The 18,815-nt window shown below is 41.9% G+C and overlaps 1 protein-coding gene across 2 annotated transcripts in view; it reads right to left on the bottom strand.

Annotated features, from left to right (window-relative positions):
- LOC115167600 (SH3 and multiple ankyrin repeat domains protein 2-like) overlaps positions 1-18,815 on the bottom strand; it is a 236,447-nt gene that overhangs the window by 53,983 nt on the left and 163,649 nt on the right. For both annotated transcript variants that reach the window (XM_029722187.1, XM_029722186.1), the window contains one exon: positions 18,672-18,796. In XM_029722187.1, coding sequence (XP_029578047.1) covers positions 18,672-18,796 — 125 coding nt within the window. The remainder of the gene's footprint in view (positions 1-18,671; positions 18,797-18,815) is intronic.

Genomic DNA, 18,815 nt, shown 5'->3' with positions numbered 1-18,815 from the left:
TTTGTGCCAGACATAGCGTTTTCCTTAACGGCCAAAAAGCTCAATTTTAGGCTCATCTGACCAGAGTACCTTCTTCCATATGTTTGGGGACTCTCCCACATGCCTTTAGGCGAACACCAAACGTGTTTGCTTATTTATTTATTTAAGCAATGGCTTTTTTCTGGCCACTCTTCCGTAAAGCCCACCTCTGTGGAGTGTACGGCTTGAAGTTGTCCTATGGACAGATACTCCAATCTCTGATGTGGAGCTTTGCAGCTCCTTCAGGGTTATCTTTGGTCTCTTTGCTGCCGCTCTGATTAATTCCCTCATTGCCTGGTCCGTGAGTATTGGTGGGCGGCCCTCTCTTAGCAGGTTTGTTGTGGTGCCATATTCTTTCCAGTTTTTAATAATGGATTTAATGGTGCTCCGTGGGATGTTGAAAGTTTTGGACATTTTTTTATAACCCAACCCTGATCTGTACTTCTCCACAACTTTGTCCCTGACCTGTTTGGAGAGCTCCTTGGTCTTTATGGTTCCGCTTGCTTGGTGATGCCCCTTGCTTAGTGGTGTTGCAGATTCTGGGCCTTTCAGAACAGTTGTATATTTACTGAGATCATGGGACAGATCATGTGACACTTAGATTGCACACACGTGGACTGTATTTATGTGACTTCTGAAGGTAATTGGTTGCACCAGATCTTATTTAGGGATTTCATAGCAAAGGGGGTGAATATAAACTCAGCAAAAAAAGAAACGTCCCTTTTTCAGGACCCTGTCTTTCAAAGATAATTCGTAAAAATCCAAATAACTTCACAGATCTTCATTGTAAAGGATTTAAACACTGTTTCCCATGCTTCAATGAACCATAAACAATTAATGAACATGCACCTGTGGAACGGTCGTTAAGACACTCAACAGCTTACAGATGGTTGGCAATTAAGGTCAGAGTTATGAAAACGTAGGACACTAAAGAGGCCTTTCTACTGACTCTGAAAAACACCAAAAGAAAGATGCCCAGGGTCCCTGCTCATCTGTGTGAACGTGCCTTAGGCATGCTGCAAGGAGGCATGAGGACCGCAGATGTGGCCAGGGCAATAAATTGCAATGTTCGTACTGTGAGACGTCTAAGACAGCGCTACAGGGAGACAGGACGGACAGCTGATCATCCTCGCAGTGGCAGACCACGTGTAACAACACCCGCTCAGGATCGGTACATCCGGACATCACACCTGCGGGACAGGTACACGATGTCAACAACAACTGCCCGAGTTACACCAGGAATGCCCAATCCCTCCATCAGTGTTCAGACTGTCCGCAATAGGCTGACAGAAGCTGGACTGAGGGCTTGTAGGCCTGTTGTAAGGCAGGTCCTCACCAGACATCACCGGCAACAACGTCGCCTATGGGCACAAACCCACCGTTGCTGGAGCAGACAGGACTGGCAAAAAGTGCTCTTCACTGACGAGTCGCGGTTTTGTCTCACCAGGGGTGATGGTCAGATTCGCGTTTATCGTCGAAGGAATGAGCGTTACACCGAGGCCTGTACTCTGGAGCGGGATCGATTTGGAGGTGGAGGGTCCGTCATGGTCTGGGGCGGTGTGTCACAGCATCATCGGACTGAGCTTGTTGTCATTGCAGGCAATCTCAATGCTGTGCGTTACAGTGAAGACACCCTCCCGCCTCATGTGGTACCCTTCCTCCAGACTGATCCTAACATGGCCCTCCAGCATGACAATGCCACCAGCCATACTGCTCGTTCTGTGCGTGATTTCCTGCAAGACAGGAATGTCAGTGTTCTGCCATAGCCAGCGAAGAGCCCGGATCTCAATCCCATTGAGACCTGTTGGATCGGAGGGTGAGGGCTTGGGCCATTCCCCCCAGAAATGTCCGGGAACTTGCAGGTGCCTTGGTGGAAGAGTGGGGTAACATCTCACAGCAAGAACTGGCAAATCTGGTGCAGTCCACAAGGAGGAGATGCACTGCAGTACTTAATGCAGCTGGTGGCCACACCAGATACTGACTGTTACTTTAGATTTTGACCCCCCCTTTGCTCAGGGACACATTATTCCATTTCTGTTAGTCACATGTCTGTGGGACTTGTTCAGTTTATGTCTCAGTTGTTGAATCTTGTTATGTTCATACAAATATTTACATGTTAACTTTGCTGAAAATAAACGCAGTTGACAGTGAGAACTTTTTTTGCTGAGTTTATATGCACGCACCACTTTTCCTATTTTTTAAAACAAGTTATTTTTTTAATTTCACTTCACCAATTTGGACTATTTTGTGTATGTCCATTACATGAAATCCAAATATATTTCAATTACAGGTTGTAATGGAACAAAATAGGAAAAACTCCAAGGGGGATGAATACTTTTGCAAGGCACTGTATGTTGTGTTGCAATAATGTTATATGATGTACTGTCTTATCTTGTTTTATGGGTAAGTGCCTTAATGAGTTTGGACCCCAGGAATAGTAGCTGCTGCCTTGGAAGCAGCAAATGGGGATCCCCATTAAATAAAAATTCTAATTGATAAAGTTGGTGTGAAGATGGGGAGAGGTACGTCTGTTATAAAAAGATGTCCTGCGTTTTTGACAGAAATCAACTGTACTAATTGTTCAGGCTCTGGTCTTGTCCCATCTTGACTACTGTCTGGTAATATAGTCATTTGCAGCAAAGAAAGACCTAGCAAAGCTGCAGCTGGCTCAAAAAAAAGCACACCATGCCCTTACCTGCACATACAGAAGCAACATCAACAACTTGCATGCCAGTCTTTCCCGGTTAAGGGTTGATGAGAGATTAACTGCTTCTCTTCTAGTTTTTATGAGAAATATTACTGTGAGGAAAATTCCAGATTGTTTGCATAATTAAATAACATACAGCTCAGACATCCATATATACCCCACAAGAAATACCACCAGGGGTCTTTTCACAGTCTCCAAACGAATTCACGGCAACGCACAGTATTATATACAGAGCCATGATCCAATTAATAACGCAAACAGCATTATTTCCCTCATTTCTTTTTATAAAACAACATCTAATGGCACAATAGGGGCTGTCAAATTACACACAAACACACACAATCTACAGTACACACACGTTATTCTTTAGTTGTATTGTTTGTATATCGTTGCATTTTAAATTTGTGTGACTGTTCTAGTCTATCAGTGTTTTGTTACTTGTCGTGTTTTATGTTTTTGTGTGGACCACTTTTGCTTCGACAAAATCTAATGGGAATATGAATAAACAAATAAACTCTCCCACCATGTGAAAATTACTGACATGGCAGATTAAGAAGGGACAAAAATTACAGATGTGGTGTTTTGTGCTCATGCATGTAATACATTACCTGACCTCCCAAAGTCAAACTAATCCCGCCTGAATAGGGCTATAGTGCCTTCTTCTAGCATTCTAAATCTCCAACATAGTCTGCTGAACACTGCATATCCATAGCGCTAAGTGGATGCAGATTACAAGTTAACAGGTTGCAGCGCTAGTTATCACAGACCCTCTAGCTAGCAACACAATACTGCTTGTCAGAGAGAAAATTGGCCACACACTCAGGCATAATGGGGTCAAGGGCAATGGTTGCAATCCCATCAATATCACTGAGCACAGACCTGGGGGTGTTGGGAAAGCATGGTTGACTGCTATAATAGCATGGAACTGAGCTAGCTAGCAACGTAGCATTTTTACAGTGCTAGAATATCACACAGCAATGTGTTTATTAGCAATGCGCTAAAATGATGAAGACTTAGCTTTACTGGTTTGTTGTAACTAACTGGGGAAAGAGATAGTATTATCAGTCCACTGGTAGAATTATGGTTTGGTAGGAGACTTTGTATTTGCATCTGCTGTATTTGTGTAACACTAGATTGACAGTAAAATGCTCAGAATATGCAGCAGTGGGGAAGAGAGCTGACTGTCATGCGCACACACACACACAAACACACAAACAAACAAACACACACACCTGGGGGTTGAGGGGAGCAGCTGCCTTTGCATACATACAGTGGTCACACACAGCACTCTCCTGACCCGGGAAAGAGGAGCGTTATATAACAGTCTTCCTCCCGATCTCGCAATCTCTAGTCAAACACACTCAGGCAGAGAGATACAGCAAGAACATCCGTGTACTGTACTGTACCATATTCATTGTCTTGGATGTGTGGTGGATGAATCAGAATTAGTTGGCTAACATAGATAATTAAGATGTTTTATTTGCATAATATGCTTATGTGAGATACTTGTCATATGTGAATGTATTGTTAAACCATGTGAAGGGATGGTGTGATTAATGGGGAACCAATTATTTGTCTCCACAATGTCTGTGCGCAAGTCACTCCCCTCAGTGAGCTTGTCCAGGAGTGGAGTCAAGAGGGGGTTTACTTGAGAGGGGAGTATCTAGAGTTGTCAATTGATTTATGCCATTGGATGAGCTAATGGTTCTGTTCTATACCGTACCAGGGAGAGACGGTTCCAGTTTGGGGTAGGAGACCAGATACTGGTCTATACAATGAACACTGTTGATACAGCAGTTGCTGTCTGCTATGTTTTATAGATATCGTTCATACAAAACTTAACCTTTGTGAACTGTTCCTAAGATCTGTTGTTCGTCATGTACGTTGAGAGGGGTGGGTCTTGGGTATAAAAGATCTTTGTACTTTTGTGTAATCACTTTTCAATGGTTCATTGAAGGTCAAGTGCTTTTGCAAAAGAATCTTAATTATTAAAGATGTAGTTTTAAGTATAACTCTGACTTGTGTGTGAAGTTTAACTCTCCTCATTTGGTAATGCAGAAATTAGCCACCACATTTGGCGATGAGGATGGGATGTGAATCTTCACTCAGTGACCGCGCCTGACGATCTGGGCAAATCGTGCACGAGGGATCCCTCAAACTTGGGATCTCAGGGAAACCACACTTCGGGAACGAAGCAGATGGACCCACCTTTGATCTGAGAGGCAGCGAGCCGAGTGGATACCACATCTCGAACCTAGTTTTTTTTAAGAAAGAGGTGAGCAAACCACACTTAAAGTCGAGTTTTTAGAAAAGCCTCTGTTACGGGAGCTCTGAGTGTGTATTCCTTTGTGAGGGGGGCACCTTGGAGGCGTAAACAGGGCCGAGTCAGATGAGAGAAATCTGAGAGTTTGCGGACTCAAAGATACTCTGCCACTGGTCGGTTGCGGGCGACCTAGAGCAGTCCTGACACTGAATTGATCACAGTGGGGATTGGTGCGGTCTGTGGGGGTGAGGGGCCAGGGTGACTGTGTGTTCTGTGTGAAACATGGTACTTGGTGAAGCCCTGTTGGAATAAGAACCATTCTGAAATTGTCTGTGTGACTGTCTAAGTGACCCTCAGAAGTGGTGAATTCCAATTATTTTAAATGTGCTAGCCAGGTATGCCCTGGGTTACTCTGTGTGAGTATTTTGTTAAAGTTACCACTAGGTAATCTTTGTAGGAGCGTTTTGTGTGAGCGGGGTAGGTTTACTCTGTGTGGGTAACCTTTCAATATTGTTCTGAGGTTCTGTGTGGACATCTGACCAGTTCTGTGTGAGTATTTGGCCAATCCTGTGTGGGTGATCCTTAAAGTTCTGTGTGAGTACCTAAGAATTTCTAATGTTTTATATGGATTCTGTGAATATATGAAAATATGATAAATTGTATGTGTGCATAATCGATTACTAGAGATTTGATAAAGTAATGCTGATAATATAATTAGATACAATTTAAACCACCCATTCGTAGACGTACGTAGGTTTTGAGTTGGTATCTTTAATGGATAATTTGATAAAGATGAGGTTTTAAGCTAGAATATGCATATAATTATTAGCTTTGGATAGAAAACACTCCAACATTTCTAAAACTGTTTGAATGGTGTCTGTGAGTATAACAGAACTCATTTGGCAGGCCAAAACGTGAGAAGATTCTGTACAGGAAGTACCCTGTCTGACCATTTCTTCCCCTTCTTTATTATCTCTATCCATTACAAAGGATCTCTGCTGTTACGTGACACTTCCTACGGCTCCAATGGGCTCTCAGAAGGCGGCAAAAAGCTGAATGACGTAATTCAAAGCCCTGGCTGAAACACACGAGCGCTTTTGCTAAGTGGTCTATCAGAGGACAAAGGGCTTAGGCGTGAGCACTGCCCGCCCCCGCCTTTCTGTTTTTCCTTCTGTTTACAGACACGCAGATTCCCGGTCGGAATATTATCGCTTTTCTACGAGATAAATTGCATAAAAATTGATTTTAAACAGCGGTTGACATGCTTCGAAGTACGGTAATGGAATATTTAGATTTTTTTTGTCACGTTATGCGCCATGCGCACGACCGTGATTTACCATTCTGATAGTGTCTAGAACTCACGAACAAAACGTCGCTGATGGAACATAAGGATGGATTATTTGGGACCAAACCTACATTTGTTATTGAAGTAGAAGTCCTGGGAGTGCATTCTGACGAAGAACAGGAAAGGTAAGACCATTTTTCTTATAGGAAATGTGATTTTGGTGAAGGCTAAACTGGGTGGGTGTCTAAATAGCTTGCCCGTGATGGCTGGGCTATGTACTTACAATATTGCAAAATGTGCTTCATCCGAAAAGCTATTTTAAAATCGGACATATCGAGTGCATAGAGGAGTTCTGTATCTATAATTCTTAAAATAATTGTTATGCTTTTTGTGAACATTTATCGTGAGTAATTTAGTAAATTGTTAGTAAATTCCCCGGAAGTTTGCGGGGGGTATGCTAGTTCTGAACGTCACATGCTAATGTAAAAAGCTGTTTTTTGATATAAATATGAACTTGATTGAACAGACATGCATGTATTGTATAACATAATGTCCTAGGTGTGTCATCTGATGAAGATCATCAAAGGTTAGTGCTGCATTTAGCTGTCTTCTGGGTTTTTGTGACGTTATATGCTAGCTTGAAAAATGGGTGTCTGATTATTTCTGGCTGGGTACTCTGCTGACATAATTTAATGTTTTGCTTTCGCTGTAAAGCCTTTTTGAAATCGGACAGTGTGGTTAGATTAACGAGAGTCTTGTCTTTAAATAGCTGTAAAATAGTCATATGTTTGAAAAATGGAAGTTTTCGGATTTTAGAGGAATTTGTATTTCGCGCCACGCCCATCATTGGATATTGGAGCAAGCTTGGGCCAAACTAGTAAAGCAGTATGTTAATTCCCCAAACAGTGTGTATCACAGATTTGAAGTATAGTTTTGTTACCTCTATGGTTAAACAATTTCATATGTTTTGGAAATTAGCTAGGTTGAATTTGGTTATTTGAATTACCTTTTTCATTTGTTTTTAAAAGAGAGGTTGGAATCAAGTATGATGCCGTGGAACTTAAAATCATATATCACCTGGAGCTTTTCCCCTGATACATAGACATCTGTCTCAGGGGCATCAGTTGTTTTCTTTGTGAGGAACATGCAGACTGTGTTTTTTTTTTATTGAGATGCAAACATGAGTCTCTGAGCAACTTTGTCACCTGAACCATTACAGTAGTGAGTTCTTGTGTAGCTTGTTGTTTGTTATTTGCATGCATTGATCACTGTATCATCTGCATACATTGGAACATCAGACCCTGTACAGACAGAAGGAAGATCATTTATGTACGAGCTGAACAGTATTGACCTTTAGGGAATGAAAACATTGTATATTATGAGCGGATAAAAGTTAGTTTTGATTCGTACGGTGATGAGACAGCACAAACTTTTTTAAGGTTTTAGATTTGTTAAAGGACAAGGTTTGTTTTTACTAAATTTATGCAACAGGTTGAAATGATTTGATTGCTGGAAAGAGGTTATGGGTTTGTTTATTGCTTACTGTTTATTGTTTCTTTTTGGTGTTGATTTCACTTCATTAAACATTGTATTATCTGATGTGTTTGAGTAGGATTATTTATTTCGGGGACGGATGGAAGTCAACTAAAGTATGTATGTTAAAGGAGACATGGGAGCACACGTCTCAAACAACATTTTATTTAATGCCTGGGATTAAATATTGCTGATTCCTTACGCTGGGAAATGTACTACATTTTTTACAGAATTGTTTTTACATTTAGTGAGGTAACAGGAACAATCCAAAGGAGAAAAAGTTATCACATATTTGTTGGATATTGGTCTAGTAATGATACCAGGATAATTGTATCTAAGGGTAACGCATGTTCAATTAAGCATGCATATACATTGATGTAGATGAAAACTAATGATTAATGAGTTGAGGGAGTACAGTGGAATTATTATTAGGTTTTGTTTGTAGTTAACTTTTGGGTTTCTGAATTGGTGTAGTATAATGAATGCTAACGAAGTGTTTTGTGTTTTTTCTTTGGGAAAATGGGGATTTCATTGTCTCTCTTTTGAATGTTTTCTGGAGCTATAATTTTGGGTGAGTGAGATTGAGGCTGTAAACTACCAAAATGGAAAAGGCATGGCACATTTTTGTTTGTTTTTATCTTAAGGTTTGCAAATACCCACACACAACACATTTGTTATTACTACTTGTTGGTGTTTTTAAAATAGTATGTTTGATTTGTTTTTCTAATTTCCTTTGGGTTTAGTGAGTTTTCCATTTCACTTAGTGCTAAGATATCTTAAAGGGGTATACACAAATGGAATTTTTAGAAGTTTTTATTTTCTGAGTTTTAATTACACATGTGTATTCTTTTGATAAAAAAATGTTCTGGAAACCTGAGATACAACATTAAGGAACTGTTTGACTATTTTCTTTAATTTGTCTAAAATAGTAAGATTTCCGTGAAGGGTTTGTATGACCTATGACCCGTATCATGACTTTTCCTTGTGGCCTGATCACCCTCATTGGAAAGCCATTTGGATAATGAATTTTAGGTCATTTGTTATACTGATTTCAAGGTAATTCGTGAAATTGATAATTATGATGGAGTTTAAAGTTCTTAGACATATTTGTAATTTGGACCTATGTGATAGAGGGCATTGCCTTTAACTAAGGGTAGGCTGCTTTAAGTCTATTTTCCTATGACTAAATGGGTACAATCATTTTTCTTTGTGGAGGTTTTCAGAGTTGTGATTTTCATTTGATTATGTTATTTGAAATTTTGTTTTATCTTTTGACCAGTAGTAGTGCTTTTTTTTATACATTACTCTCATGGAGAGTTATGTTTTCAAAATGGGGGAGGATACAGTTTTTTGAGGTTTTGGATTGAAGTTTACACACCTTGAGTGATATGTGAAGGAATGTATTGTTGTGTTGTTTGTTCTGTTATATTCCAGATAGACCTATAACCTAACTTCCTGATCTTTTGGCTCGGCGATGAAGTTGAAATTGTGATGGGAAGTATAAGCCAATTTGAAAGAATAGTTTCAATAAGAATGTGTTGTTATTCTCTTTGAAATATGTTTAGACATTTGTATTAAGAATAATTGGTAAAAGTAATTTATCATGTAGTTAATGAACTGAACTGTTGTTCTGATCTGTTATTTCGAGGTTATCATGAAAAGTGACACCAGACAGTATCTTAATGCATGGAAGAGATAATTGGACCGAACAGTGTGTGTACCTCAAACCCCCTCTCACTGGCTGAAGAAGAGTGACAAAGGCGTTGTAACGTTCGTCGTATTGAGTGGACCAAAACACAGCGGGAATGTGTATACTCATCTTCTTTTATTTAGAAGGAAATGTGAACACTTAACAAAATAACAAACAATTGACGAAGACAGTCCTGTAAGGCAACACGCTATACATGGAACAACTACCCACAAAAACCAATGGAAAAAACACCCCTATTAAATAGGACCTTCAATTAGAGGCAATGAGGAACAGCTGCCTCCAATTGAAGGGCAACCCAATAAACTAAACATAGAAATAGAAAAACTAGAACGAACATAGAAATATACTAACATAGAACATTAACCAAAAAACCCCGAAACACATAAAACAAACACCCCCTGCCACGTCCTGACCAAACTACAATAACAAATAACCCCTCTTACTGGTCAGGACGTGACAGGCGTTGAATATGGCCCTGTCCGTACCATTTCTACCGATGTAGCCGGTGTACAGTATCCGATCTAAGTTATCAACTGCTTTTCTCTCATGTTTCTCTCAGGAGTGTGAGAGGAGTCCACGTGGAGTGAGCATGGGGAAAGGTGGTGTTCTAAACTTCTCTTATGTTGCTGGTATACTGGTTGACGAATGGACAAGACATAATGGGCGTCTAAGGTGAAACATTGAAATTGGGACATTGTAATGGAACATTCACTTTGAACTGTAAAGCTATCTGAAGAAGAACGAAAAGGACGCCATAAGAATCAGTGCCTGGAGGAGGGGTTGGTCAACTGTGCCCAAAACTGTTTAGACTTTGGGGTATGAGGTTGATTGTAGAGGTCTACACCACTTAAAATTCTAGTAATTTAGATTAAGAATGCGTTGAGATACTGATCTGTATAATAATTGTGATAAAAAAGTTAATAGTAGAATTTTGGGATCATTATACTGGATGTTAATATAAATGTACATTCTGCTAATGTTGATGTTTGTTAAATTTAGTTTTTTACTTCGAGCGATATTGCTCAGTGATTCAAATTGGTACTGTCATTTTAAAATTCTGGTTGGATAATTAACTGGGTTGTAATTATGATTTTATTTGGAAATTGAATGATTTTTAAAACTGAAGGATTGATTTGAGTTGAGTATGTTAATATCTATATGAGTGAAGAAATGAATGTATTAGGGATTGATTGTTTTGATTGTTGTTATGATCTAAGGATGTTGACGCTATTATAAGCATGCCATGGTGACTGCCATGGGTGAACTCTGATCTGGAGAGTGAAAATGATCCTAATCTATTTGATCTATAGGCATTGCCTTATAAATAGTGGAATCATGATGCTTGTCTTGGGTCATGTTCATTAGGCACCAAGGGGATACATTTTATTTTAACTAGGAGTCACTACCTGGATTTGTACAACAAGATATGCTAATTTTAGTTTCTGCGATGGAAATAGTAATTACCAACATACTATGCTGATCCATTGGAGTGTGATAGATAACTAAAGATTATTTTATTAAACTCCATTATTGCATGCACTGCATTATGCATGAATTATGTGCTTTTCACTGTCTATGGAAAATATAGCTTTGAATCTCATAAACTGTATGCATTTTTTGTTTTTCTTCATGGGTTCGTGCAGGTGAATGTTATCATAACCTTCCCAAACAAATTGCTAGAGTGTTTAGAAAATGTGTTGGGGGTTTGAATGAGGCTGAGTTAGTGTTGTGGAAGCTGGTCATGTGGAGGAACCCCATGCATTAACTTATTGTTTTGTGATTTTTGGTTTATGTAGAATATATGTATTTTCTATGTGAATGAATGTTCTTAAATCTTGTGATTTTCATTTAAGTTGAGAGGGGACACAGAGAGATGACTGTCTTTTCTGTTGTGATGAAGCCTGTGTTTAGACACTGGTTCTCCTGTAACGTTACTGTTCTGATTCTGAGTCCCTTGAGAGGGGAATGTGGTGGATGAATCAGAATTAGTTGGGTAACATAGATAATTAAGATGTTTTATTTGCATAATATGCTTATGTGAGATACTTGTCATATGTGAATGTATTGTTAAACCATGTGAAGGGATGGCGTGATTAATGGGGAACCAATTGTTTGTCTCCACAATGTCTGTGTGCAAGTCACTCCCCTCAGTGAGCTTGTCCAGGAGTGGAGTCAAGAGGGGGTTTACTTGAGATGGGAGTATCTTGAGTTGTCAATTGATTTATGCCATTGGATGAGCTAATGGTTCTGTTCTATACCGTACCAGGGAGAGACGGTTCCAGTTTGGGGTAGGAGGACCAGATACTGGTCTGTACAATGAACACTGTTGATACAGCAGTTGCTGTCTGCTATGTTTTATAGATATCGTTCATACAAAACTTAACCTTTGTGAACTGTTCCTAAGATCTGTTGTTCGTCATGTACGTTGAGAGGGGTGGGTCTTGGGTATAAAAGATCTTTGTACTTTTGTGTAATCACTTTTCAATGGTTCATTGAAGGTCAAGTGCTTTTGGAAAATAATCTTAATTATTAAAGATGTAGTTTTAAGTATAACTCTGACTTGTGTGTGAAGTTTGTCACTCTCCTCATTTGGTAATGCAGAAATTAGCCACCACAGATGCCAGAGATCTCCTTGAACTGCTGTAGGAGAGTTAGAGAGGAAGAGAGAGCGAGAAAGTGAGAGGGGGGAGCTGCTACATTTGAGAAATGACTATGTACTGTAGCAATCTGCTAACAGTCTTGATCTGGGCTAACCACCACAATCTTACTTAGTCAGCACCCCTGTAGATAACTATGGTCCTCAAACTGCTGTGGCAGCCACTTACAGTACAGTATACCCAAAATACTTTACTTGTATTTTAGCGATTTCAGTAGTTACCACAGCCACAAATTCATAAACCCTGCCTATTTCTACAATTTCTCTCCTTAAAATTTTATTTTACAACAGAGAGCATTTGCTTCTATGTGTTCTCCTCCGTTCCTGGCTGGCAAAGTACCAGGATGTTGTCTCTGGTTTTGAATCAGAATTTGGAGAACTGAAATTGAAAACGGAATCTGAATGCATCTGAGAAGTTCAATATTTTAAACTTTGATAAACTTGAAATTATAGTTTGTAAACTCGATTCACAGACATTGAATGCAATAGCTACCATATTGAAAATAAATATGTAAATATTGAATTTGAATATTCAAGAAATTAAAAAAACTGAATGCAATATTCATTGAAATAAGTTTCAAATCATTAAATACAAGTTCAGTTTATGAATTCAATGATTTCATTTGTGTATTACAAATAAAAAAATATAAAATTAAAATTCAATATAATACAACTTCTAAATTATGGAATTGAAATACAATTTCCGTTGGCACTGAAATCACTCCATACTTTGGGCCATACACTCCACTTAAAATTAGTAAGCCACTGGTTCCTAAGCCGTAGTCTTTATAGACTGAATAGGCGAGAGACATTCAGCCTCTTGGAAAGAAATGGAAGTTCAATGAAAAATATGCTTTTGGCATTAACTGCCAAATCATTTTGGGGATAAAAAGTGTGTTTTGGTATATTGCGCATCCTGTTCAAGACCCTGGTAAAAGTTAGTGCACTATAAAAGGTAATAGGGTTCCATTTTGGATGCAGTCCAGCCCATCAACTAAGGGCACAGTCATTTGCCAAAAACTGCAGTGTCTGAGGAACAAGAGGTCAGACATAAACAGTGTTCTAACAGCAAGGGGTCTCGCCATTACAGACAGTTTAACAGAGGAGAGGGGAGGAGAAGAGAGGTGAGGAGATCCCTCATCTCCAAAAGCAGCTTGGTGAACTCGACCCTGGTGAACTGTGTGTATTTCATGTCACCAGCAGCCTGCAGTAAAACTGCCACCTTTAACCTTTGACACTGACAGGATACGAAGTCACCTGAGTCCCGTTGGGAATCATCGGGAATGAGCGACTCATTTTCTACAGTGCTTACCCAATGGGGCAGAGCTAGATTGTCACCTCAGGAACGACGACAGAGGCTTAACTCCAACAATTGCCTGTATTGTGGTGCTAGAGGGCATTACAAATCCGTCTGTCCAGTAAAAGACCAGACTCATGAGCGTTTAATGGACGCTACTCTGGTATCGGAGCTTGGTATCTCCACACAACCCCTCTCCCTTCCTATGGCTCCAGAGCACTGGACGGACACACCATAGGCAGGGTCAGTACGGTGCCCATTAACCTGTGTGTGTCGGGCAATCACAGTGAGTCCATACAGCTTCTTCTCATTGAATATCCCAATGTTCCTGTTGTTTTGGGATTTTCATGGCTCCAGAGACACAATCCCGTTATTGACTGGACCACTGGTTCTATCCTGGGTTGGAGCCCGTTCTGCCACTCACATTGCCTGAAGGCGGCTCAGCCTGTCCTGGGATATCCTCCTGCAGGCTCTGGTAAAACCTCGGATTTCTCCGCTGTTCCCACGGAATCCCAGGACCTCCTGGAGGTGTTCAGCAAGGCTCGCGCCACCTCCCTCTCTCGGCATCGTCCCTACGATTGCGCTATTAATCACCTCCCGGGCACAACACTGCCTCGTGGGTGGCTATATTCCGCCTGGCCCTGAGACCAAGGTCATGGAGGAGTACATTGAGGACTCTCTGGCTGCTGGGAGCATTCGTCCATCTGCCTCCCCTTCTGGCGCAGGGTTCTTCTTTGTGGAAAAAAAGGACCCTGTGTCCATGTATCGACTACCGGGGCCTCAATGACATCACAGTGAAGAATCGTTCTCCTCGGCTTTCGAACGTCTCCAGGGGCAACCATCTTTTCCAAGTTGGACCTTTGGAATGCCTACCACCTAGTTCGAATACGCGAAGGAGACGAGTGGAAGACGGCCTTCAACACAGCTAGTGGACACTATGAGTACCTGGTCATGCCGTTTGGACTCACCAACGCTCCCGCAGTGTTCCAGGCCCTGGTCAACAATGTGCTCAGTGACATATTGAATAGATTTGTGTTTGTCTACCTCAACAACATCCTTGTTTTCTCCCGTCCTGCTCAAGAACACGTCCTCCATGTCTGACAAGTTCTTCAGCGCCTACTAGAGAACCAGTTGTTCATGAAAGCTGAGAAGTGTGAATTCCACTGCTCCACTATCTCCTTTCTGGGATATGTCATCGCTGAAGGGAGTGTTCAGATGGATCCTGAAAATGTGAGAGTGGGGAAGGATTGGGGGGGGGGGGGGGGGGGGGGGGTTAACCTGTTGGGGATAGGGGGCAGTATTTGCACGGCCGGATAAAAAACGTACCCGATTTAATCTGGTTACTACTCCTGCCCAGTAACTAGAATATGCATATAATTGTTTGATTTGGATAGAAAATACCCTAAAGTTTCTAAAACTGTCTGAATAGTGTCTGTGAGTACAACAGAACTCATTTAGCAGGCCAAAACCTGAGAAGATTCCAAACAGGAAGCGCTCTCTCTGACCATTTCATGGCCTTCTTGATCATCTCTAACCAAAACAGGGGATCTCTGGCATGACGTGACATTTTCTAACGCTCCCATAAGGCGCCAGAAAGCTGAAAGGTGGCTTTGCAGGCCCTGGCTGAAAAACATTAGCGCATTTTGTAAGTGGTCGATCTGAGGACAATGAGACTGGAGGCGCGTGCCCGAGCTGACACCATGTTTACTTTCTCTCTCTTTGAACGAAAACAACCACTCCCGGTCGGAATATTATCGCTTTTTTACGAGAAAAATGGCATAAAAATTGATTTAAAACAGTGGTTGACATGCTTCGAAGTACGGTAATGGAATATTTAGATTTTTTTTGTCACGAAACGCGTCGGGCGCGTCACCCTTATTTACCCTTCGGATAGTGTCTTGAACGCACGAACAAAACGCCGCTATTTGGATATAACTATGGATTATTTGGGACCAAACCAACATTTGTTATTGAAGTAGAAGTCCTGGGAGTGCATTCTGACGAAGAACACCAAAGGTAATCAAACTTTTCTAATAATAAATCGGAGTTTGGTGAGTACCACACTTTGTGGGTGTCAAAATAGCTAGCCTGTGATGGCTGGGCTATCTACTCAGAATATTGCAAAATGTGCTTTCACCGAAAAGCTATTTTAAAATCGGATATAGCGAGTGCATAAAGGAGTTCTGTATCTATAATTCTTAAAATAATTGTTGTTTTTTGTGAACGTTTATCGTGAGTAATTTAGTAAATTCACCGGAAGTGTTCGGTGGGAATGCTAGTCACATGCTAGTCACATGCTAATGTAAAAAGCTGTTTTTGATATAAATATGAACTTGATTGAACAAAACATGCATGTATTGTATAACATAATGTCCTAGGATTGTCATCTGATGAAGATCATCAAAGGTTAGTGCTGCATTTAGCTGTGGTTTGGGTTTATGTGACATTATATGCTAGCTTGAAAAATGGGTGTCTGATTATTTCTGGCTGGGTACTCTGCTGACATAATCTAATGTTTTGCTTTCGTTGTAAAGCCTTTTTGAAATCGGACAGTGTGGTTAGATTAACGAGAGTCTTGTCTTTAAAATGCTGTAAAATAGTCATATGTTTGAGAAATTGAAGTAATAGCATTTCTAAGGTATTTGAATAACGCGCCACGGGATTCCACTGGCTGTTGAGTAGGTGGGACGCAAGCGTCCCACTGGCCCAGAGAGGTTAACTGAATGTTTGTCCCTGATTCGGCCCGAGCTTAGGTCCTGGAATGGGCTCATTCCTCCAAGCTCACCTGCCATCCCGGCTCCTGTCAAACCCTGGCCTTCCTCTGACAACGCTTCTGGTGGCCCACTATGGTTTCTGACGTCTCAGCCTTCGTCACCACATGCACGCTGTGTGCTCAGAATAAGACTCTGCAGCAGGCTCCGGCTGGCCTCCTTCAGCACACTCCCTGTTCCTCATCGCCCCTGGTCCCATATATCCCTAGATTTTGTCACTGGGCTTCCTCCGTCTGATGGCAACACCACTATCCTGACAGTAGTGGATAGTTTCTCTAAAGTCGCCCATTTCATCTCTCTCCCCAAGTTACCTTCAGCCAAGGAGATGGCCCAGCTCACGGTGCAGCACATCTTCTGAATCCATGGACTCCTTGTTGACATTGTCTCTGATGCTGGTCCTCAATTCTCATCCAGATTCTGGAAGGCGTTCTGCAGCCTCATTGGGTCATCTGCCAGCCTGTCCTCCAGGTTTCATCCCCAGTCCAACGGCCAGGCGGAGCGAGCCAATCAAAACCTGGAGACTGCGCTTAGGTGCCTTGTCTCAACCAACCCCACCACCTGGAGCCGGCAACTTGTGTGGGTGGAGTACGCCGGGAACACTTTTCCCTGCCCAGCCACTGGGCTTTTGCCCTTTGAGAGTTCCATGGGATATCAGCCCCCACTCTTCCCAGAGCAAGAAGAAGAGGTCAACATACCCTCGGTCCAGATGTTCATCCGCCACTGTCGGCGTACCTGGAAGATAGCTCGGTCTGCTCTTCTCAAGGCCACCTCCAGGTATCGTCGACAAGCGGACTGCCACCGGACTCTGGCTCCCAACTATCATCTCGGGCAGAGGGTATGGCTGTCTACGCAGGACCTGCCCCTCCGGGTGGAGTCCCGTAAACTTTCCCCCCATTTTATCGGTCCTTTCCCCATCTCTAAAGTCCTTAGTCCCACTGCTGTTCGGCTTCTGTTGCCCCATACCCTTCGTATACATCCCACTTTTCATGTGTCCAGGATTAAGCCTCGTCTCACTGTCCTTTGTCTCCTGTTTCCAGGCCCACCCCACCTCCCGTCTCATCGACGGCCATCCGGCGTACACGGTGAGACGCCTCCTGAGGGTTCAACGTCGGGGCAGGGGTTTCCAGTACCTGGTTGACTGGGAGGGTTATGGCCCGGAGGAGAGGTGCTGGGTCCCCGCTAAGGACATCCGGGACCTGGCCCTCATCGCGGACTTTCACAGCAGGCACCCTGGTCAACCAGTTATAAAAAATTATAATGATAAAAAATCACCATGTCATTGGATTTAGGTTAAAAAAATATGAAATGCCCTAACATTGATGACTTTTTGCAAATCTAATCACAACATCCTTAATTTTTGGAAATGATGTGGAAATAACGTTGATTCAACCAGTTTTTGCCTAGTGGGTAATCTGTGTTTTAAGATGCTGTAATAGAGAGATGAGGGGAAAGAGAGGGGGCAGTGTGTGTAACAGCTCATGAGAGAGGAGTGAGGGAGAGAGAGGAGAGAAAGCTAGAGATGGAGGCAGAGAGCGAGGGAGAGTTGCAAATAGATGCAGTTTTCTCTCATCATTTGCTGCTCCATTTAGCAAGAGCCAAGACAAACCCCAACCACAGCACTGCACTGATTACAGTTGCACTGTTTGCCCTCGTTACACACACATACAGAGTGCACGAAGCCAAACGGGGATTCACAACCATGTTCATAACAATTATCAAACAGCTCCATCATAACCACTATCCCACAAAAACAGAACACAAAAAGTACCCACAAAAACAGTACTTCGGGTCTCAGGAATGTTATTGTGTGATGATAGCCTAAGCTGGCTATCACTACCTGGATGTAGCTTTTCCCACTACATCCTTGGCTGTGACCCACCTAATGCCTTTCACCACAAATAAACAAACCAATGCTACTGGACACAATCACATCGTCATCTGCCACCAGACATGGAACTACCCTTGACTTAGTGGTGGATCCTGACCCAGAGTTTGGGAATCACTGGTCTGATCCAAAAGCACTCCAAAACTCAAAGAATTGAGCAGAAACAGGACAAGTGGTAACAACCTGGTATCAAAAGCTGCAAAGTTGGGCTTGTTGTAATTTATCCTAAAGAAACAACATTTAATTATAACATTATTATTGCATACGTATCAAACCATCGTGTGCTTTGTAAGTAAATGCCAGGTAAATAGCGGTCTGAAAAATAAAGAGGGACCTAAGATCAAGTGCCAACAAATATCACCAATCAGCTCTCACTCATCCCAAAAAGGATCTCTACAACTAATCTCATTGCTTCTAGCAGCAGGAAGAAAGAACTCTGTTTGAGACAGGAAGTGAATTGTAGTATGACACACACACACACACACACACACACACATAAAAGCGCATACATGAACACACATGCATGCACGCGCACACACACTTACCTCGATGAGGAAGTCCCCGGTCCTAAGCCCCGCCTGCCAGGCCACTCCTCCCTCGTCCACCGACTCCAGGTATTGGAGGGCTGGGAAGGCAGGGGTGGGAGTAAACTCCTCGATGGGCGTGTCCGCTATGGGAGAGAAAGCGAG

Source organism: Salmo trutta, chromosome 29 (genome assembly GCF_901001165.1).
Source record: "Salmo trutta chromosome 29, fSalTru1.1, whole genome shotgun sequence".
In the NCBI taxonomy this organism is placed as follows: Eukaryota; Metazoa; Chordata; class Actinopteri; order Salmoniformes; family Salmonidae; genus Salmo; species Salmo trutta.
This window is presented reverse-complemented; position numbering and strand designations above follow the sequence as displayed.